General features: G+C 36.5%; 4 protein-coding genes across 5 annotated transcripts; 1 reads left to right on the forward strand and 3 right to left on the reverse strand.

Annotated features, from left to right (window-relative positions):
* Positions 1-782: 782 nt before the first annotated feature.
* Positions 783-1,915, forward strand: LOC140833638 (calmodulin-1-like). Its single transcript, XM_073197966.1, has 4 exons — positions 783-941; positions 1,063-1,220; positions 1,300-1,380; positions 1,645-1,915. The coding sequence occupies exons 1-4, from the start codon at positions 863-865 to the stop codon at positions 1,780-1,782; spliced, it is 456 nt and encodes a 151-aa protein (XP_073054067.1). The 5' UTR covers positions 783-862; the 3' UTR covers positions 1,783-1,915.
* Positions 1,916-2,186: 271 nt separating this feature from the next.
* Positions 2,187-4,977, reverse strand: LOC140835208 (small ribosomal subunit protein eS1-like). The gene is made up of 7 exons (XM_073200659.1): positions 4,839-4,977; positions 4,669-4,716; positions 4,486-4,591; positions 3,387-3,524; positions 3,115-3,300; positions 2,765-2,965; positions 2,187-2,486 (listed from the first exon to the last, which is right to left on the reverse strand). Exons 1-7 carry the CDS (start codon positions 4,847-4,849, stop codon positions 2,394-2,396), a joined length of 783 nt encoding a protein of 260 aa, XP_073056760.1. The 5' UTR covers positions 4,850-4,977; the 3' UTR covers positions 2,187-2,393.
* Positions 4,978-6,960: 1,983 nt separating this feature from the next.
* LOC140835209 (2-methylene-furan-3-one reductase-like) lies at positions 6,961-8,988 on the reverse strand. Its single transcript, XM_073200660.1, has 4 exons — positions 8,512-8,988; positions 7,850-8,173; positions 7,553-7,712; positions 6,961-7,463 (listed from the first exon to the last, which is right to left on the reverse strand). Exons 1-4 carry the CDS (start codon positions 8,926-8,928, stop codon positions 7,198-7,200), a joined length of 1,167 nt encoding a protein of 388 aa, XP_073056761.1. The 5' UTR covers positions 8,929-8,988; the 3' UTR covers positions 6,961-7,197.
* A 593-nt stretch (positions 8,989-9,581) lies between these two features.
* On the reverse strand, positions 9,582-12,509 carry LOC140835210 (uncharacterized). Of its 2 annotated transcripts, none has more exons than XM_073200663.1 (6): positions 12,416-12,509; positions 11,291-11,431; positions 11,047-11,205; positions 10,800-10,922; positions 10,485-10,628; positions 9,582-10,261 (listed from the first exon to the last, which is right to left on the reverse strand). In XM_073200663.1, the coding sequence occupies exons 2-6, from the start codon at positions 11,423-11,425 to the stop codon at positions 9,821-9,823; spliced, it is 1,002 nt and encodes a 333-aa protein (XP_073056764.1). In that variant the 5' UTR covers positions 11,426-11,431; positions 12,416-12,509; the 3' UTR covers positions 9,582-9,820. The 2 variants fall into 2 exon arrangements, with proteins under 2 accessions (XP_073056764.1, XP_073056762.1); XM_073200661.1 differs by lacking the exon at positions 12,416-12,509 and adding an exon at positions 12,245-12,387 and having other exon boundaries at positions 9,583-10,261.
* Between the last annotated feature and the right edge of the window lie 6,592 nt (positions 12,510-19,101).

The raw sequence follows: 19,101 nt of genomic DNA on the forward strand, positions 1-19,101 counted from the left end.
TAAAGTTTATGCTGATTCAATGGCGATTGCGGCCTTGCGCGTTCATATATAGTCAAGTAAACATTAACGTACGATCACCGTTTTTTAAAAAGAATCTCAAAACTAGTTGACTTGAAACCCAAGGGAAATAACGTTCAGTTATCAAATTAGGTGGAGAAAATCCAAGAGACGAGAGTAAAAGAAACCGAGTAGAGGACTCTTTGTCAAGGGAGATTCGGTCGACTTCTTGATGTTATTCACATACGATTACATTACTCCATTTTTGACCTATTCAGCTTATCATGCTTTTCGTTGCCTTTTTGTCACACATGCATGCATGCATGTATGTATATCACTGCAGCACTCGTTTTCTACATGCATGCAGCTAGCAGTTTTTATCCAATCATGTTCCGTTTATGTATAGGAAATATGTAATTCTATCCACCGACCATTTCATAAGTATCACATCGAGCTGAGCTTCGTTGTTTGATTATAATTAAGTAAGATGCATGTCAAAATTATTAAGAGGATCGGGTCAAAGAAATCAAGCTACTAGCTCGAGCATGTTATTGTTAAAAAAGAATTTACAATGACTTGGCTTTTTCGGTGAGAAATATTCAAATATTCGTACATTCTCCCACTAGCACAACATTGACCTACTCTATTCTTGACTACTCCTCATTTTCTTTTAATATATGATATATTTATTTTTATTTATTTTTTTTGCTTTGCATGTCCCATCTCTCGTTACTACATGATATATAAAGCCAGCCAGGATTTAGCTAGCTATACACAATATAATACCCATCGCTCTCTCTCTCCCCCAAACCAAAGTAATTTCAAGTATTTTGTGTCCATTGTTACCTTAAGAAAACCTATCTCCATGATGGATGCAGTACTTAATGAAGAACAGATTGTTGAGTTCAAAGAAGCCTTCAGTCTATTTGACAAAGATGGTGATGGTTAGTGCTTCTTCTTTTATGAGTTTGAGAGGAATAAATATTGTCAACTCGATCGATGAAATGAATTTTTGGTAGCTATATTTATGATGGGTTTGTTCCTAATTCAAATTTACATACGCAGGTTGTATTACCATCGAAGAATTGGCAACAGTGATAAGGTCTCTGGATCAGAATCCCAGTGAGGAGGAGCTTCAAGATATGATTAATGAAGTTGATTCTGACGGGAATGGGACTATCGAATTTGCTGAGTTCTTGACTCTCATGGCCAAGAAAGTCAAGGTATGTACATTCAAACATTTGGTTTTGGTTGTAGTAATAATAATAATAATAATAATAATGTAGAAAGAATAATTTCCAGGACACTGATTCGGAGGAGGATCTCAAGGAAGCATTCAAAGTGTTTGACAAAGATCAAAATGGTTACATTTCAGCTACTGAGGTGCCCTTCCCCTTCATATATTGATTAGCTTGGAGATAAATTTGAATCAAATCTTGCAAGTGTTGATAATCTAGCTAGAATATTTATTAATCATAATGTAAATCTGACCCATGGAATTAATATTTGGAGAAGCTACCTAATATGTTTTGCTGTATGTAACAATAGTTGTTATGTTAATACAATATCCGCTCTAGTTTTTAATAAAAGATGTTTTTTGCGAAGGTAGATTTCCTTCATTATTTTTTTGACGAAATTTTGCCGCAGCTGCGTCATGTAATGATCAATTTAGGGGAAAAATTAAGCGATGATGAGGTTGAGCAGATGATTAGAGAAGCCGATTTGGATGGTGACGGGCAAGTTAATTACGATGAATTTGTGAAGATGATGCTGACTACTGGTTGAAACCATCGACTGAGATTTTCATGCTAACTTTCTTTTATTTTAGTGTTTCTCCAATTGTTTTTTTTATATTTGCCTTCAAATTGAAAACGACGATGGAATTTGTATTTCTTAGCGAATTAATTGATTTTTGAATGTTTACTTTATTGTTCCATGTGTTGACCTTTGTTTGAAGAAATTGTTACTTCAAAAGCCTATTTTGATAATTATGAGTAATGATTTTCGCATCTCGTCTCTTTGGCGTTCCACCGGAATTTTGCCTAGTTATATATAAAATATACAATTTCTTATCAAATTTTGGCATGCAAATTTCTCTAATTTTAAATATTACAACAAATGAGAACAAAATTCATCGATGCAAACATAGTAACGATAAGATTAAAGAGTAAAATTTGAGAAAAATAGAATTATAAGATTAAAAGTAATACTTCCATTGCTTCAAAAACAAAAGGCGATATTTTAATGTAGTTCTGGCAAAAGTGCAGGTTAAAAAGGATTGCCGACCAAACAAAAGAAAACAAAATTAACATCCAACGTCACATTATCAGACTTTCCCTAAACTGGAGTCACCAGTGCAAAGGAATAAAAGAAAACTTGGGTGGAATCAGCAAAATCTAAGCACCGACGACTTCGGCCACCTCAGCCATAGTCTCCTCAGCAGGCCTCTCCAGCTTGATACCGACGTCTTCACTATAATCGCCGTGAACCTTCAAGTTCATGCAAATACACACAAAATTTATGATACGATAGAAAAAGATGAATTCGACTCTCGGTTTGTGTCCTAAGTAATAGACATGGTTAACAGAATTTAGATCCCGAATTTCATGGATGTTCTGATGACGACCAGTGCAGCAGTCATCACATTTTTTCTTGAATCATGAACAAAAATATAAAAGATACTAATCTTATTGCTTCAAGACGGTGAAGGCTAACTTATTAATAGTGACATAGGGCTAAAAGGAGATGATGGACAATAAAAACTTGCCTCCATTAACTTGCCAAGGTCGAATTTGGGAGCTTTTAAGATCTTGACCTTCCTAATGTACACATTTTGCAGAGGGTAAATGCTAGAAGTAGCCTTTTCAATCTCTTTTCCGATTGACTCGGGAATGAACTTCTGAACCAAATCCTTGAGATCACAAGATTGTGCCTGGTTAACCATGATTTCCCGCATCTTCCTCCGAATCTAAAGGAATAACAATCATCCACATGAAATCGATATATTACTGAAACAGAACATTTACTTCCACATATGCCACACCAAATTGAGGATGAAGGGACATATACATGGTGTGAATAAATTTGAAACAAGTTTGTAATAATACAAGTATTTACTTGACGAATTTGGCTGGAAAGTGCGTAACATGTCCGCTTCTGCTGATTCACACGCTTCTTGGTGAAACCAATGCAAAACATCCTCAGAGTATAATTGTCAGTTGTCTTGACATCAACATGAGCCTCAATCAATGACTGCCACTTCTTGACAAGTGACCTCAACTTATCAGTAGTAAAATCCATACCCTGCAGCTCACCAAGGAAATAAAAGGCATTAGATACACAGAATGCACATTATCACAAAAGAGTATGCATCTTTAGCTCCTTCATACCCAGAAGTTTGTGAGAACGTTCTTGCCCTGAACATCTTCAACTCTCAAGCGGATCTTTCTGAAGGCATGGTCTTCATCACCTTGAAGGTCAGCCAAGGACACCTCAACGACACGATGCTTGAGTCCTTCCGAAGCAATCTGATAGAAAGAACAAATGTTGAACATGACACATGTAAAATAAAGCATAAAAAACATTCAACTCCATTAGAATAAGTATTGCATTTCATAATTTCAACAAGCACGAAAAGAACCATCAAATAAAAAATGAAAAAGACCATTTTCTCTTCATTTGAGCACTTGTTTGTCTACCTAGTATCTCCTCCGGAGGAACATTAGTTAATACATCAACACTCGTCATACGACAACTTCCTTAAACATGTGCATAAATAAACAAACCAAATAAACTTTTGTTGAAGCACTTGGTAGTGAAGCACGGGTTTTAATATGCTTTAGAGGTTCAAGGCAACCTTTAACGCACTTTTAATGCAAGGATGGGTGAAGACAACTAAAAATTAAAATAATACACATTCATTTTTGTATAGAGATGTAAATATTTGTCATATTTTCTTGCATATGATTGATAAGAATGACTTAGATTGTAATATAACATCCCTCTCACGGAAGCACATTTTAATAAAGTATGCTTCTCATTTTGAGATTCGAGCTTTAACTTTAAGGTATACAAATTCTTTAGTACAAAATCTGCTAGTTATAAGTTATAACTATAGATTTTACCATATTTAAGATGAAATAAAACCGTGCATTAGTTCAAAAGCATGTAAAACCACACTCCAACATCCGCATAAGATTTAAATAGACAACTAAGGTATCCATGAAACACTCATGACATGAAAAAAGAAAGATCCTCCGCAAAATGCTTAAAATAAATGCAACATGATGAATACCTTTCCTCAAAATAAGTAGATTAACTTGCTCCAAAAAACAAAAGCAAATTACACTTTTTTGGACCCAATAGCCAGACACATGAATTATGATAAAGAGAAAAACAGAAATGCCACACAAACAAAGCAAGACTACAATGAATAAAACTCAAATCTTTGATTTGAAACTTAACAATGTGATACAATAATTATTATACCTTTGTACCCTGCGTACGTGTAACAAGGGTTTTGCCAACATTTCTGGTATTGAATATTGAAGGCGCTTTGATATCATACCAATCTTTCTTGGCAAACGGATCAGTCCTGTTATAAATCACGAACGCAATTTTAGCCAAAAACCGTCACTTTATATTAAAACTAGCACCGTTCAGAATACTCACACTTTCTTCTTGCCTCCCTTCTTACCCTTTGAAATCCTCTTGTTCTTTCTGAAAATAAACAATATCAAACATTAAAGAGAGTGATATTATGATAAATAGTTTCATATATTAAGTGAGGAATATATTTACGAGAAATTTTTAAATAAAATCAACAGAAAAAGAGAAAATACCCGACGGCCATCGCTGCTGAACTTTAGCTGACAGAGAAACTACTCTGAGTGAGGCTCACTCTATGTAAGACGTGCTCCGCTTCCAGAACCCTAGGAATAATTTAATAATCTATAATATAGTCTTGGGCCTGTTATATTTCGATTGTTTTTGGGCTTACTTAGTTGAACTATTGGGCTAGCCCTTCTCAACAATCTTTTTCTCTTCTGGGCTTGAATCATGTAATTAATGGATTAATGATCCCAAAGTATGGAGAAGGGGCGTATTTAGTGAGATCTCTCTTCTAGTTTTCTTTTCATTATAATTTGTTCTGAAACTTCATGTTCATCCAAATTAAAAATAAAAAATGATTTGTAAATTTAGAATAGTTTTTTTTTTTTTTTTGAAGCTTTTAGAATAGTTTTTTTTTTTTTACACAATTTCACAAATTTTTATCCATATGATACATATTAATTTATTATGAAAATTAATATTTTAACATAAAAAGTAAAAAATTTCATTAGTTGGATCGGATCGGACAAGCCTCACAAAACGGGTATGTGAGACAATCAATAGTTTTTGTGTAATTATAAATAGAGTGGGTCTCATGTGAGATCGTCACACGGATTTTATTTTGTGAGACGAGTCAATCCTATCCATACTCACAATAAAAAATACTATTTTTAACATAAAAAATAATAATATAAATATTATAATATAATATAATCATTACATGTTTATTACATTACAATTAGTATGGTTTTGTTCATATATCGAAATATATTGATAATGTAGTGATTCTGATATGGAGGAAGAGGTGAATCCCGAAGGGACAATATATACCACTCCCGAATATATATATATACCACTCCCGAATCCCGAAGCTGAAGCCATCGTCACCGGCGGCATCGCGCTCACCCCAGGCGGCGGAACTCCATGATTCTGATATGGAGGAAGAGGTGAAAACAGAGGCGTGGAGCCGGAAGAGGGAACCGGAACAAGAGGAACAGCGAGGCCGAAGGATGGCTGGATCGACGGCGGAGGAGGTGCGCTCATATTAGGGGAAGGGGTTAGCGATGAGGAAGATAGATCGGAATGGATGGATGGTTTGGGGGTCGAATTATCGGAATCTGGTTGGTCATTTGTGAGAACGGGATCGGAGGCAGCTGTTTCCGGCAGCGTGGCTGGCTCCGCCAGCGCCATTGCTTCTAAGCTGGTTGTTACCAAAAACCTGGGTAAGTAAGTTGGGTTGGGCCCTAGTCCAATTTGTGGCATAACTGCTCTAAGCTGGTTGTTACCAAAAACCTGGGTAAGTAAGTTGGGTTGGGCCCTAGTCCAATTTGTGGCATAACTGCTACCATTTACCATTATTAATTAATAATAACAATTTGTGGCATAACTGCTACCATTTACCATACAATATACTTATTTTTTATATATAAATCATTGAATCGACTGAGGAATTTATTTTGTGTATATTTAAAATTCATCACGGTGGATTTTTTAAAATCTGAAGTTAAATTGGTTACACATTTTTCTATACCTTTAATTTAGATCTATTAACGAAAACAATAATAAGAAAAAAAAACCAACCAAAGATTGAAATTAGACTACTAAAAAAAAGCCATTTAAAATTAGGATTGAGAGAATATTAAAATGAAACATTAAATTAAACTTTTCGTTATTTTTTCCAGTGGAAGATATTAAATTTAATGGGAGAATAAATACTAGCATTTAATTTTTTGCACTGAGTGCTGAGTTAACATCACGTTTGCATATTGGTCAACTAGTTTATTTATTTTGATTACAAGCGACTGGATAGCTGAAAGAGTCAATCCTACGTATCTAATTATATATTTAAATTTAATGTTGATTATATGCATGAATATCCAAACAACCGAGTGAAGAAGAATGAACAAATTTAATTCCCCCGGATTTGATTGAATAAGCGTAGGTGAATTTTTATTCCATGCTTATAAATATAAATAAGCAAGTGTTCAGTGACCAGTGTTGTTATTCACACATTTGAAAATACGAATATATATATATAGATAGAGCTATATATATTCTTTGTAATAATTCCACCATTTTTTTCTTCTCAAGTAATAAATATGCTATGAAACATTGAGTCCGAGTTTACGATACTTGAACAATGAAATTTCCCTAAATTATATTTGAGTGTGATCAAGAATTTTGAAGTTTGATTCACCCTTTAACACACTGCAATCATCTCTTATGGTGGATCAAACATCATCTCTTATGGTGGATCAAACACACACACTTTGCCGCGACGAATCCTGCTAATCCCGAATTCATTCATCCAAACATCCTCGCATCAGACAATCTCATTTACACACCTGAAATAATACTTTCTATATTCTCTCACTGAATTGGGTATATGACCACCTTACCAGTAGCCCGGTTCGTTTCCAGGTATGAGAAAGCTTCTTTAACCTTGTCGAAGGGGAAGGGTCCCTTAGGATCGATTATCGGATTCACCTTCCCACTCTCCAGATATGGAGTCAGATCCTTTAAATATTCTCCATTTGAAGTGACCACGAATCTGAAACCTGGCGGGGTTACAGCACCGGTTAGGACAACTACACTCCCGCCTTCCTTCACTACTTTCACTGCCCTGTCGCTTTGTCCTGTCATGTTCGAAATAGAGAAAAAATGCATACTTACAACTCATCAAGCCATGATCTAGCAAAGATTGAATGGAGATTATTGAACTCACCAACTGCATCGTAAACTACATCGTATTTCTCCGGCATCTCTTCAAAGTTCTCTTTAGTGTAGTCAATAGCTAAGTCAGCACCCAAGCTTTTCAGAAATTCAAGTTTTGATGTGCTGGAAGTGGCAGCTATCTTTGATGCGCCAAACACATGTTTTGCAACCTGTGCAAAGATGTACTAACTTTTAGTAGAATTTTTGAATTAATGACTAAAAAACTTTTCTGTCTGAAGACTCGTTTTTTTTTCTTCCTTTTTCATGTAGAAGATAATTTTTGAATTAATGACTAAAAAATGCATACCTGAATCGCAAGCGATCCAACGCCACCAGCTCCACCAAGAACAAGAATGGATTTACCCTCAGAAAAACCAGCCTTTAGAAGGCCTTCGTATGCCGTCTCAATTGCAAGAGGGAGACTGGCCGCTTCCGCGAAATCAAGATTCTTAGGCTTCAGGGCCAATAATTTCTCCTCGACGGCAGTGTATTCCGCTAAAGACCCGAACTGTTTTGGTCCATTCAGCGGCTTCTCATTGATGTTTCCATACACTTGATCCCCTTCCTTCAGACCATTCACCTGACTTCCAACTTTAACCACAACGCCGGCTACATCATAGCCTGGAACCGTCTGTGCGGGAAACAAAAATCGAAAAACAGTTCAATAAAATGTTTATTTAGTTAGTGACGTGCTTGAAATTAAACTAGACCTGATCAGTGAAGAAAAAATATTTTTACATTTTACGTGTAACTCTTTATAAAAATTTAATCCAAGTCTCAAATTTCTAAAAGATTACACAAAAATATACCAATAAATGCAGTTGGGAAGCAATTACCTCTGTACATCAGCCACTGCTCTACTACCAATACATCCAAAACAAATGACAAAACCAGATTTGACTGGATTATACCCAAAAATAGCAATGAAACAATAATATCAAGAAACAAAAGGGTCATGTTAAAAATTACAGGAAGAGGTGAATCGGTGGCCTGAAATTTCCCTAATCTCCTCTTGAAATCGACAGGGTTAAGCGAAGCAGCAGCAACTTTAATCAGAACCTGATCTCCCTTGACCTCAGGTACGGCAACATTCGACTCAAATTTCAACACATCAACACCCCCATACTCACTGTATGTCCAGGCCTTCATTTCAGAGGGAACTGAGGAAGAAGAAGAAGCAGCAGCAGTTGAGGTTTCCGCAGATGGAGAAGCTGCAAGTACTCTGAGGTTTCGAGGAGCGTCAATGGGTTTTTGGACGAAATGGGTTGGTTTTGCACAGCCTTGTATGCTTAATGGGGAGGATAAAAAAAGAGGTGGATGTTTGGTTAGTGAAGAGTGGAGGAGTGATCTCCATTGGAAGGTTGTAAAGGAAAGGATACAGACCATGCTTTTTCAGCTTATCACTTTCGACACTTCATGCTTCTTTATGTGTCATGCACACGGTGAAACACTGCACCAAATCTTTCTAATTCTAAAAATCTATTTTTATTTTTTGGTCCTATTAATTGAATTTAATTTTTCAGACACACATATATTTGAATAAAAATTTAAAAAAAAATAATTGAACAACTATTTTTTACTTCGAAGCTTCTTTTTTAAAGTTTTGAAATATTTATTCAAATCAATCGAGCAACCAAATCTGATTTTGCTTTAATTTCAAGCCACTCATATTACTAAATTTTGGTAGGTGAGTATCGAGATTCATTGTATGGACATAATTTAAAATCGCTGGGGATATAATGGTTACTCTACTCTTTATTTTTAGAAAATATTTCTTCAAGCATTAAAAAAATAAAAATCGTGATACTAATATTTTATTTTCTTTGTTGAAACTCATTTCTAAATTTAGCCATAAATATTAATTTTCAACATGTATATACTATTATTCTAATAATATTATAACAAAATATAACAATAAAAAAAACTATTTAAATATTTCAGTCTTCAGATCATTGAGGTTTATTATGTTTTTCTTGAAGTAAAATCAATCACGCGCTTAATTTTACAATATAATTATAAAAAATATATTAAAGATTGAATGTTCATATATATACACACACATAAAAACACACAATTACACAAATAATAAAACACAACGTAGCTAGGGATTAAAGATCATAATCCTATCCTAACACTTTTGTTGTGTTGCCTTTCGGTTTCGATTCGTTTCACGTGCGACTTTGATTTGGTGTAAATTGTATGAGAGCGATAAACAATGAGGCACATATTGATCCAACTAGGAACACAAATAGTATACAAATCGAACATGACTCTGAATTCAAGTACACAACCTTCTCTGACAACGCCTCGAATTTTTTCTTCTCATCGCCCATCTCTCCTTAATATCACACAAACCATCAACTCCATATTCACCAGTTTTTCCATCAAACAAATCCAGGCCCTCAACCCGTGAAGAAGGATCTTGCCTGATTCGGTCAGCTTCAGCGAGCAAGTCATGAATCAGCATTTCTGTAGTCTTTGTAGTAATTCCTCTCAGATACCAAGAAATAGGAGGGGGTGGAACGATGGATGGCTGTATGAGTTGTTCCAAGTGCAACTTTGAGCCGATTCTTCCCCTTCCTTTAGTACAAGAAATGTAATCTTTCAGAGACTCGGGCTTTAACGGGTGGCACAAGTCTTCGTCGACGTATAAAGGTTCCATTTTCCAGCAACCTTCGAATCTTTGCATGAATCCTGACTTTATTTGTTTAAATTTCATCTGACAAGGGGGAAAAACATTGTAGACCAACACTTATATAGCTAGTAATCGATAATAACGTGTCGAAATGAAGATACGCGTTTGATTTTAAGAAGAGGACAAAACATTTCTCAGAGCAAAAATGCCGAGTGACATGCCAGGGGCCAATCACTGATTCTAACAATTGAAGCTCGAATCAAACAAACAAATGAAATACATTTATTAAATGATGTTCCATTCTTACAGTGTGATCTTCTCTGTTCTGATCTACTAAAACATGAACAGAGATAGTCCCAGACCACCAAAGAAATCTCCAAAGTGCTGCTTGCTCCACTTCCAGTAATTGCCTCGATCCTTCCTCAACTAAAACTTTTCTTGATATTACTTCCTAAGGAAATACAAAATAGTGTCTAATTGAAAACGCAAGTGGTGCAAAATAATTGCAGATTGTCTGGATTATAGAGAACAAATTTTTGACACCAACGCTCATCTTTCCTCTTACACCCTATAGTTTCATGGCCATTTCTTTCTTTGGTGACACGAAGAGTATGATCATTACCTTAATATTCTTGAAAACTCTTTTGCTATCAGGATCTGTGAGAATGTTATAAACCTTATCTGGTGGCAACCCGACGTTGACTTTCATAACTAGGTTGCAAAGTGAACCTTTAGGTACGGTGACCTGCGAGAAAGTTTTTTGCATGCATGCACTCTCGTGGATAAATCAAAGAATCAGTGGTGGATGGACTGAAATATTACACAGTGAGATATGTCTAGCAACAGCAGAAGCAGAAAACTCCGAATACCTTTATTTCTGGAGGATGATCGACCCACTTTGGATTCTCTTTCCAGGCGTACATTTGTTTTTCTAAATTCAACAATGAAGTGGATAACTCTTCGTTCTTCCTCTCAGAAAATTGTAAGATATTTGAATAGTCATCTCTCTTAATTGGTTTGAAATGCAGCTGCAACAATAAGAATGATTTATCTTAAATACAATTGAGTAAAAGTTCTTTTTTTCAATTTACTTTATGGTCAGTGGTAGCCCACCTCGACGTACTCGCACACTTTCTTAGGGAAGTTTGAGACCAAGCTATATATATCAAAACCGGTCAAATTAGGAAGCCCAAAGCTTTTCTTGCTTGAGTCGTCTGTGCTCATTCTTGTGGTTTGAATCTCATCCATCACCACCTGTACAAGTGTTGTAAATAAAAAATTTCTTTTCTTTGAGATCTTGATATAGTCCCGTGGAGTCGCTCGACAACACATTTCTCAGTGGTTCAAAGGCATTTTTTATCAGAGTAAAAGGGTCATGAATCATTAACTACAACTTAGCTTCCAATCTATTCTCTGAAAAGGTTGCACGATGTTAATTGAATTTGAATAGTGCTTGTAGTAAGATATGATTGAATGAACTTGTTACATTTTCCCATAAACCATGCTTCAAGGTCTCTAAGACTCTAACTGCAAAATACGCCGCTTATCTGATGAAGAAATCACTTAATGAACGTCGTTAGAAGAGACAGAGACACAATTATGACATGTGACAAAATTTATCAATTGCTATTCAACTATCTCCGGTTGCTTTAGATCAGTGAGATTTATCCATGTGTATTCCCTACAACCCATGAACTTCATATTAATAGTCCACGGACATGAAACTAACGAATGTTACTCTATGAATACATCAACTCCCCCACAGAGTACTTTAATAACAGCATTCTTATAAGGGCCGACTTAGGACTTCCAACTCCATGAGTACGACCTATAAATTTGGCAGAGTAATTTTTCCCAAATTCGAATATCACTCTTTGAATTTGAGTACATCGACTTCTCACAGGAAAAAAAATTGTGAGAGCAGACCCACTTATAATTAGCATCAACCTCGTGCAAATATTATGGTAAACTGAGCAAATTTCGATTAATCACCATCAAAATCTATAATAAACATATAATATCGTCCCAACTCCCAATCGGCCAATGAACATTTTTATAAAAACTTACAGAAACGGCATAAATCAGCAAACAAAAATCACCCAGCAAACAATTATTCAGTGATTGCAAGAAACAGCACACAATATGCACATTCAGACAGCAACCATCAATCTATTGAGCATATATTTATATATATGAAGAAAAACATAAATGGAAGATGGGTCGAGTAACATCACTAACCTCACTGCTAAAATGGGAAAAATCGAACAGAATGAAAACCACCCAGTCTGAAGTTGAAGATATGATCACGATGCAGTCAAGAAGTCGCGCCCGCCAGAACAACGCTTATTTCTCAAATTTGAAGTCTCGTGTTTCAACACAAAATTTGCAAACATCGCTAGTAAGCTAAATTACATTCCTTATTTACGGGGTATTTTTAAAAACTAATATTAGTAAGTGAGAAACGCCGAAAGACAAAACGAGCGTTCGCCATGGTCCATGGTTGCCGCATTTGCAAGAATGTTATATTTTGAGATATAAATTTTGGATCCTCTCTAGAGAATAGTACTCGGTTACGCACTTTTATAATATTTTTTATAATTTATTTGATTTAAATTTAAATTAGAATCAAAATATAATTATAAGAAATAATGATAAATTGCACTATAATTTTGATAAAAAAAAAAAACAATTTTGGTGAATTTGTTCATAATAGAGGTCAAAAATAGATATACATATTTTGATGTTTTTTTTACGGGTTTTATCATGTCCTCAACTTTTATAAAATAATATATAATAGATACGGGGGTTCAATATTTAGAAATGACGTGGCTAACAAATTAGATGCCTAAATTAGGAAAATTTATATTTTTTATTTTAAATTACACAAATATTTTGAACCTTTGAATTCAACTTTATCTCTATTATTTTTTATTCTCTGTTATCATTGAAAAATGTCATAATGTGTGTCAATTTAATTGTATATCTAAATGACGTGAAAATCTTGAAAGTAAACGTAAATAATTAGTACATTAAAAATGGAATATTAAGTTTGTAACTTTGGTCAAAATTTAGATGGATGGGTAGCCCAATTGAGATTAATGCCGAGAAGTCCTAGTGTTAAATTTTCTCTATTTATAATCTGTTATCCAAAAAGATTGAGGATATCGACCATATAATTAAAGTAGAGTGAATGAAATAAAGGATAACATCCATGGTCTTATGCGTAAAAAAGATGTCTAAGAGATTGAAAAAAATGTTATAAACTATTGTTCAACAACTATGCTCGGAACGTTGGGTTATCACAATATTACAAATACATAAGACAATAGTAGTAGATATTTTTCAGTCAAATTCTTCCCGTTCTAATGGATCGTTCGGGCCTACTTTTGTCGTCTCAACAACGGTGGCTTGCGTTCTGGGATGTCTGCAAAGGGGGCAGCGTCGCTCGAAAGGCAAGAAGCAAAGCCATGGACTTGGACCTAAATAATGGGAATCTAGGCAAGAACCTGACTTCCATACTAGAGATGTGGACATAGAATTCGGATTTGACAATAAAATCCCCTCCCTGAAGATGATTGAATACGGAGGAAAACAAGCTCGTCATGTTAAATAGTGGACACAAGCCAGAAGTAAGATGGATTTAAACATTTTTAATAGTAAATATAACGAATTTGAGATACATCTATCTTGGATGTTATTTGAAATCCATGTTTCAAATGTATGAATCCAAATGCAATCTGTATATATTTACAACCCTAATATTGATTAAATATTTTACCTTTAACTCGGATATTGTTTTTCGACCCAAATGTGGAGGCACAAAATGTAAGCTGAATCTCACCGGTAGAAAAGAAAAGTCCTGACAAGTGATGCAAGTTTTGCATCGACCCAAATTTGGAAGCCCAAATATTAAGCCAACTTCGCATATAACAACACTTTGATTTTTATATTATTTACCGATAATATTACGGAAGAAGAACAAGCATTGGGGCATTAAGCCTTTCTCATTGAATTACTGAAAAATGATTCTGAAAGAATGAATTCTTTACATTGATTACTTTCTATTTAACCAAATTCCAACCATTTAACTACCTAACTGTCGGTAACTATCTAACTGATGGTAGACTAACTACCAAGCTAACTTAACCGTCTAATACCCCCCGTCAAGATGGACCGTATATGTTCTTTACGGACATCTTGGAGAGTAAACTTGAGAGAGTAGTGGAAGGTAACGGCTTTGTGAACATGTCCGCGAGTTGGAGATGTGAGCGTACATGCAGTAATTTGATTGAACCATCAGCTATCTTGTTGCGGACAAAATGGCAATCGACCTCTATGTGTTTGGTACGTTCGTGAAATATAGGATTGTGGGCAATGTGGATAGCCGATTGATTATCACAGTAAATAGTGGCTGGAGCAGTAGGTGTAACGTTGAAATCGTGTAAGAGCTGCTGAAGCCAAATGACTTCACTAGTGGTACTTGCTAATGCTCGGTATTCGGCCTCAGTTGAAGATCTGGAAATGGTTGCTTGCTTTTTAGCTTTCCATGAGACCAATGCATCACCGAGAAATACGCAATAGCCAGTGACCGATTTTCGTGTGTCTACACATGAAGCCCAGTCAGCATCAGAGAACGCTCTTAAGTGAAGGGATGAAGAAACTGGAAAGAATACACCTTGACCAGGAGCTGCTTTTAGATATTGTAAGAGATGATGAACAGCTTGCATATGTTGTGTGCGAGGTTTTGAGACAAACTGACTGAGTTTATGGACTGCAAAAACTATGTCAGGCCGGGATAATGTAAGGTAGAGTAGTCTACCAATAAGGCGACGATATTGCGAGATGTCCTCAAGTGGTTGGCCATCAGTAGTGTTAAGATTCGTTCGGGGTTCCATGGGTGTAAAAAGTGGCTTGCTAGCCAATAAACCAGTGTCTTCCAGCAATTGTAATGTGTAATGACGTTGAGACAAGCAGATCCCTTGTTGGTTGCGAGCAATTTCCAGACCGAGAAAGTATTTAAGTGATCCTAAGTCCTTGAGTTTAAAGTGATTTTGAAGCAATGTTTTCAAGGACTGTATGATATGCGACGATGGTCCAGCAATGATGATATCGTCAACGTAGACAAGTAAGGCAACAAAGGAAGGACCTGACCCTTTTGTGAATAATGTGTTATCTGATTGAGATTGAGAAAAACCATGTTGTAGTAAGGCCTTGGAGAATTTAGAATACCATTGGCGAGATGCTTGGCGTAAACCATAGATCGACTTGTGTAATTTACACACAAGTTTGGATGACTTATTGCCCTGGGGAGTTTGAGTGGCATAGCCAAGAGGTAAATCCATGTACACTTCCTCTAGCAAATCGCCATTAAGAAAAGCATTATTAACATCGAGTTGCGCAAGGTGCCACTGCTGGCTGGCAGCAAGTGCTAGAAGTATTTTGACAGTGGTTAACTTGGCCACCGGTGAAAATGTTTCAAAGAAGTCAATTCCTTCTTGTTGAGTGTACCCTTTGGCAACAAGACGAGCCTTGTATCGATCTACGGAACCCTCAGATGTGTATTTGATCTTGTATACCCAACGACATCCGATAGAGTGTTTTCCCAAAGGCAATGGAACCACTGTCCAGGTGTTGTTAATTTCCATTGCATCAAGTTCAGCTTTCATTGCCTCTTGCCACTGAGGAAACTTAACAGCTTGGTGGTAGGATTGAGGCTCAAATTGTGAGGAAACATTGAGCACTAGATGACGATATTGTCGAGACAAAGTATCATAAGAAACATAAGCATTTAGAGGGTAGAGAGATTTAGAACTTGTTGGGACTGATGAATGCAATAAGTTGCAATGATAATCACGAAGATATGATGGTGGGTTCGTGATTCTTGAAGAAGTTCGAGTTGTGACACTTGGTTGATGACCAGCAGGTGAAGAATGCACCAGCTCATCGGAGTCAGGGACAATCAAGGAAGTATTGTCAACGGACGAAGACTCATTACTTATGCATGGTGATTCTAATGGCTTCGGTAAGACCACATTTGGAAAAGGATCAACATTTGTGGTTGTTGTTCTGAGATGACAAGGGAAGACAGATTCATGGAATACAACATTCCTGGAAATGAAGACCTCTTGGTTTTGGAGGTCTAATAATTTGTATCCTTTGATACCTGATGGATATCCGAGGAAAATACATGAACGTGCCCTGGGTGAGAGTTTATCTCGATGGGCAGCCAATGTGGATGCAAAGGCAAGACATCCAAAGCTACGTAGATCAGCATAATCGAAGGCTCTTTGATATAGGAGTTCATAGGGAGATTTGTTTAGAGTCCGAGGTGAAGGCACGCGATTGATCAAAAATGTGGCAGTTAGAACACACTCTCCCCAGAACTTGGTAGGTACCCGAGATTGAAATAAAAGTGACCGAGCCACATTCAAAAGATGCTGATGTTTTCTTTCGACAACTGAGTTTTGTTGGGGTGTTTGTACGCAAGAGAACTGATGTAAAATGCCCTTAGCTTGGCAGAGTTCAGTGAATGCAAGCTCTTTTGCATTATCGGTGCGAAAGGCTTTGATCTTCTTGTGGAATTGATTCTCAATCATGTTGAAGAAACGTGTTACCACATGTGGAGCTTCTGATTTGTTATGCAACAAAAATACCCATGTAAAACGAGTACAGTCATCCACCAAGGTGAGGAAATAACGATGACCATTATATGTGGAACTGTGATGTGGTCCCCAAACATCGCAATGTATAAGATCAAACGAATGTTGAGAAATGTTTTGATGAGAAACAAATGTTAAACGTCTTTGTTTAGCTAATGGACATATGTAACAAGGTTTATGTGAATTAAACGTCGAAGAGCCATAGCCTAAATGACCTTTTAGCATATCCATGACTTGAGTGGAGGGATGACCAAGTCTGATGTGCCAAGTGTCCACTGAGATCTGATTGACAGCAACAATTGGAGCTTTGGTCCATGGATCCAGAACATACAACCCTTCAATTTTTCTACCCTTGCCAATCCTCTTCTGTGTCACGAGCTCCTGAATTATGAAGGCATCATGATAGAATTGTATCACGTATTTGTTGTCATCAAGAAGAGAACTTACTGACAGAAGATTGAACTTGAATTCTGGAACATAGAGTACATCTTTAAGTGTCAAGGAACTATTAATCTTTATATCTCCACAATATTTAACCCTGATGCAATCATGATTCGGCAATGTCACCATTGAATTATGCACTGGTTTGTATGTTTGGAAAAGAGACATATTCGAACGAATGTGTTTGGAAGCTCCAGAATCAAGAATCCAAGTGATAGGTGAGCATAAGTTGTTGTTCGCAGATATTGATAAACAAATACCTGTAGCATGAGCCTGGACTTGACTTTCTTGAGAATCGAGTGTCGATAAATGTTGAGCAAACATTGTCATTAGCTGCTCAACTTGGGCTTTGTCAAACTGTTGAAGCACATTCTGGGATGAATTAGTATCGGGGTTCGAGGACATTTGTGTGTCAGAGAGTTGATTTACTCCTGCAGACGAAAATTTGGTTGGAGGTTTCCCTTTGATTTTGTACCCCGGAGGATATCCATGTATCTTGTAACAAGTGTCAATCGTATGACCATGGAAGTTGCACTTGGTACAAAAAGGTCTCTCTCTTTGTATAGGCATATGTGCTCTGCTGTTAGGATATCTCTGTTGTTGTTGTTCACCTTTGACCGCAAACGTCAAGTTCCCTCCAGAGCTGTTGCCGACAAATTGAGAACCAATAGCCCTTTGGCGTTCCTCTTGTACAATCAAAGAGAAAACACGATTGATAGGCGGAAGTGGATCAATCAATAGAATTTGGCTGCGAATTTGTGCCATTGAGTCATTGAGACCCATAAGAAATGCCATGGTATATTCTGTCTGATAGTACGTTTCAATTTTCTTTACTCCCTGGCAATTGCACTGGCCACAGTGACACATGGGACGAAAATTTGTCAATTCTTCCCATAGAGCTTTGAGCTTGGTGAAGTAAACGCTGACAGAATCTTGTTCTTGACGTAAACTAACCAGCTCACGCCTTAATTGGAAAACTCTTGGTCCATTGCTTTGCTGAAACCGTTCTTTGAGATCTTCCCATATATCAGCTGCGGAATCAGCGAAGAGAATACTTGCTGAAATTTCTTTCGAAACCGAATTCAGAATCCAGGACATGACTATGTTATTATTGCGAGTCCAGTAATTGAGGAGAGTCAATTCATTTTCTGAAGGCCGAGCAATAGATCCATCAACAAAACCTAATTTGTTCTTGACAGAAAGTGCTATCCTCATCGCTCTATTCCAAGAAATGTAATTCTCTCCTGTAAGTGCTTGAGATACCAATACGAGCCCCGGATTGTCTGCGTGATGTAGAAAATAAGGACTCATGGGATCTTCAATGGCTGACTGACCAATTGAAGAACCAGAAGCATTCGCAGGTGCCATGATTGACCCGGCTGAATTAAGATGAACTGCAGAAATGATCAAAGTTGTTACCTAAGAACGATAAGAACGACGTGTTCCCGCTTCAACTCCGATCGACTCCTTTGCTACGCGAAAGCAATAGCTCTGATACCATATTACGGAAGAAGAACAAGCATTGGGGCATTAAGCCTTTCTCATTGAATTACTGAAAAATGATTCTGAAAGAATGAATTCTTTACATTGATTACTTTCTATTTAACCAAATTCCAACCATTTAACTATCTAACTGTCGGTAACTATCTAACTGATGGTAGACTAACTACCAAACTAACTTAACCGTCTAATAGATAACGAATAGTTTTAAATTTTTGTTGTCCAGCGATATTTTTTTTTATAATTTCATTTTGTCCCATTCTAATATACCAAATAAATCCGATTGAGCTTGGATTAGCGGACCACGCCTAAATCGTTGAAAAT

The sequence above is a fragment of the Primulina eburnea genome, chromosome 6 (genome assembly GCF_022965805.1).
Source record: "Primulina eburnea isolate SZY01 chromosome 6, ASM2296580v1, whole genome shotgun sequence".
In the NCBI taxonomy this organism is placed as follows: Eukaryota; Viridiplantae; Streptophyta; class Magnoliopsida; order Lamiales; family Gesneriaceae; genus Primulina; species Primulina eburnea.

Bases quoted from the DNA above. Each gene is read 5' to 3' on its own strand.
- LOC140833638 (XM_073197966.1), top strand. From the start codon at position 863: ATGATGGATGCAGTACTTAATGAAGAACAGATTGTTGAGTTCAAAGAA. The intron at 1,221-1,299 runs GTATGTACATTC...AATAATTTCCAG, and splicing joins TCATGGCCAAGAAAGTCAAG to GACACTGATTCGGAGGAGGA. The intron at 1,381-1,644 runs GTGCCCTTCCCC...ATTTTGCCGCAG, and splicing joins GTTACATTTCAGCTACTGAG to CTGCGTCATGTAATGATCAA.
- LOC140835208 (XM_073200659.1), bottom strand. The intron at 3,525-4,485 runs GTATAATAATTA...TCTTTCTATCAG, and splicing joins CACGTACGCAGGGTACAAAG to ATTGCTTCGGAAGGACTCAA. The intron at 3,301-3,386 runs GTATGAAGGAGC...GGTGAGCTGCAG, and splicing joins ACGTTCTCACAAACTTCTGG to GGTATGGATTTTACTACTGA.
- LOC140835210 (XM_073200663.1), bottom strand. From the start codon at position 11,425: ATGGATGAGATTCAAACCACAAGAATGAGCACAGACGACTCAAGCAAG. The intron at 10,923-11,046 runs GTATTCGGAGTT...ACTTTCTCGCAG, and splicing joins ATCATCCTCCAGAAATAAAG to GTCACCGTACCTAAAGGTTC. The intron at 10,629-10,799 runs GTAATGATCATA...GTATTTCCTTAG, and splicing joins GAGTTTTCAAGAATATTAAG to GAAGTAATATCAAGAAAAGT.
- LOC140835209 (XM_073200660.1), bottom strand. From the start codon at position 8,928: ATGGTCTGTATCCTTTCCTTTACAACCTTCCAATGGAGATCACTCCTC. The intron at 7,713-7,849 runs GTATGCATTTTT...ATCTTTGCACAG, and splicing joins TTGGATCGCTTGCGATTCAG to GTTGCAAAACATGTGTTTGG. The intron at 7,464-7,552 runs GTGAGTTCAATA...CGAACATGACAG, and splicing joins TGTAGTTTACGATGCAGTTG to GACAAAGCGACAGGGCAGTG.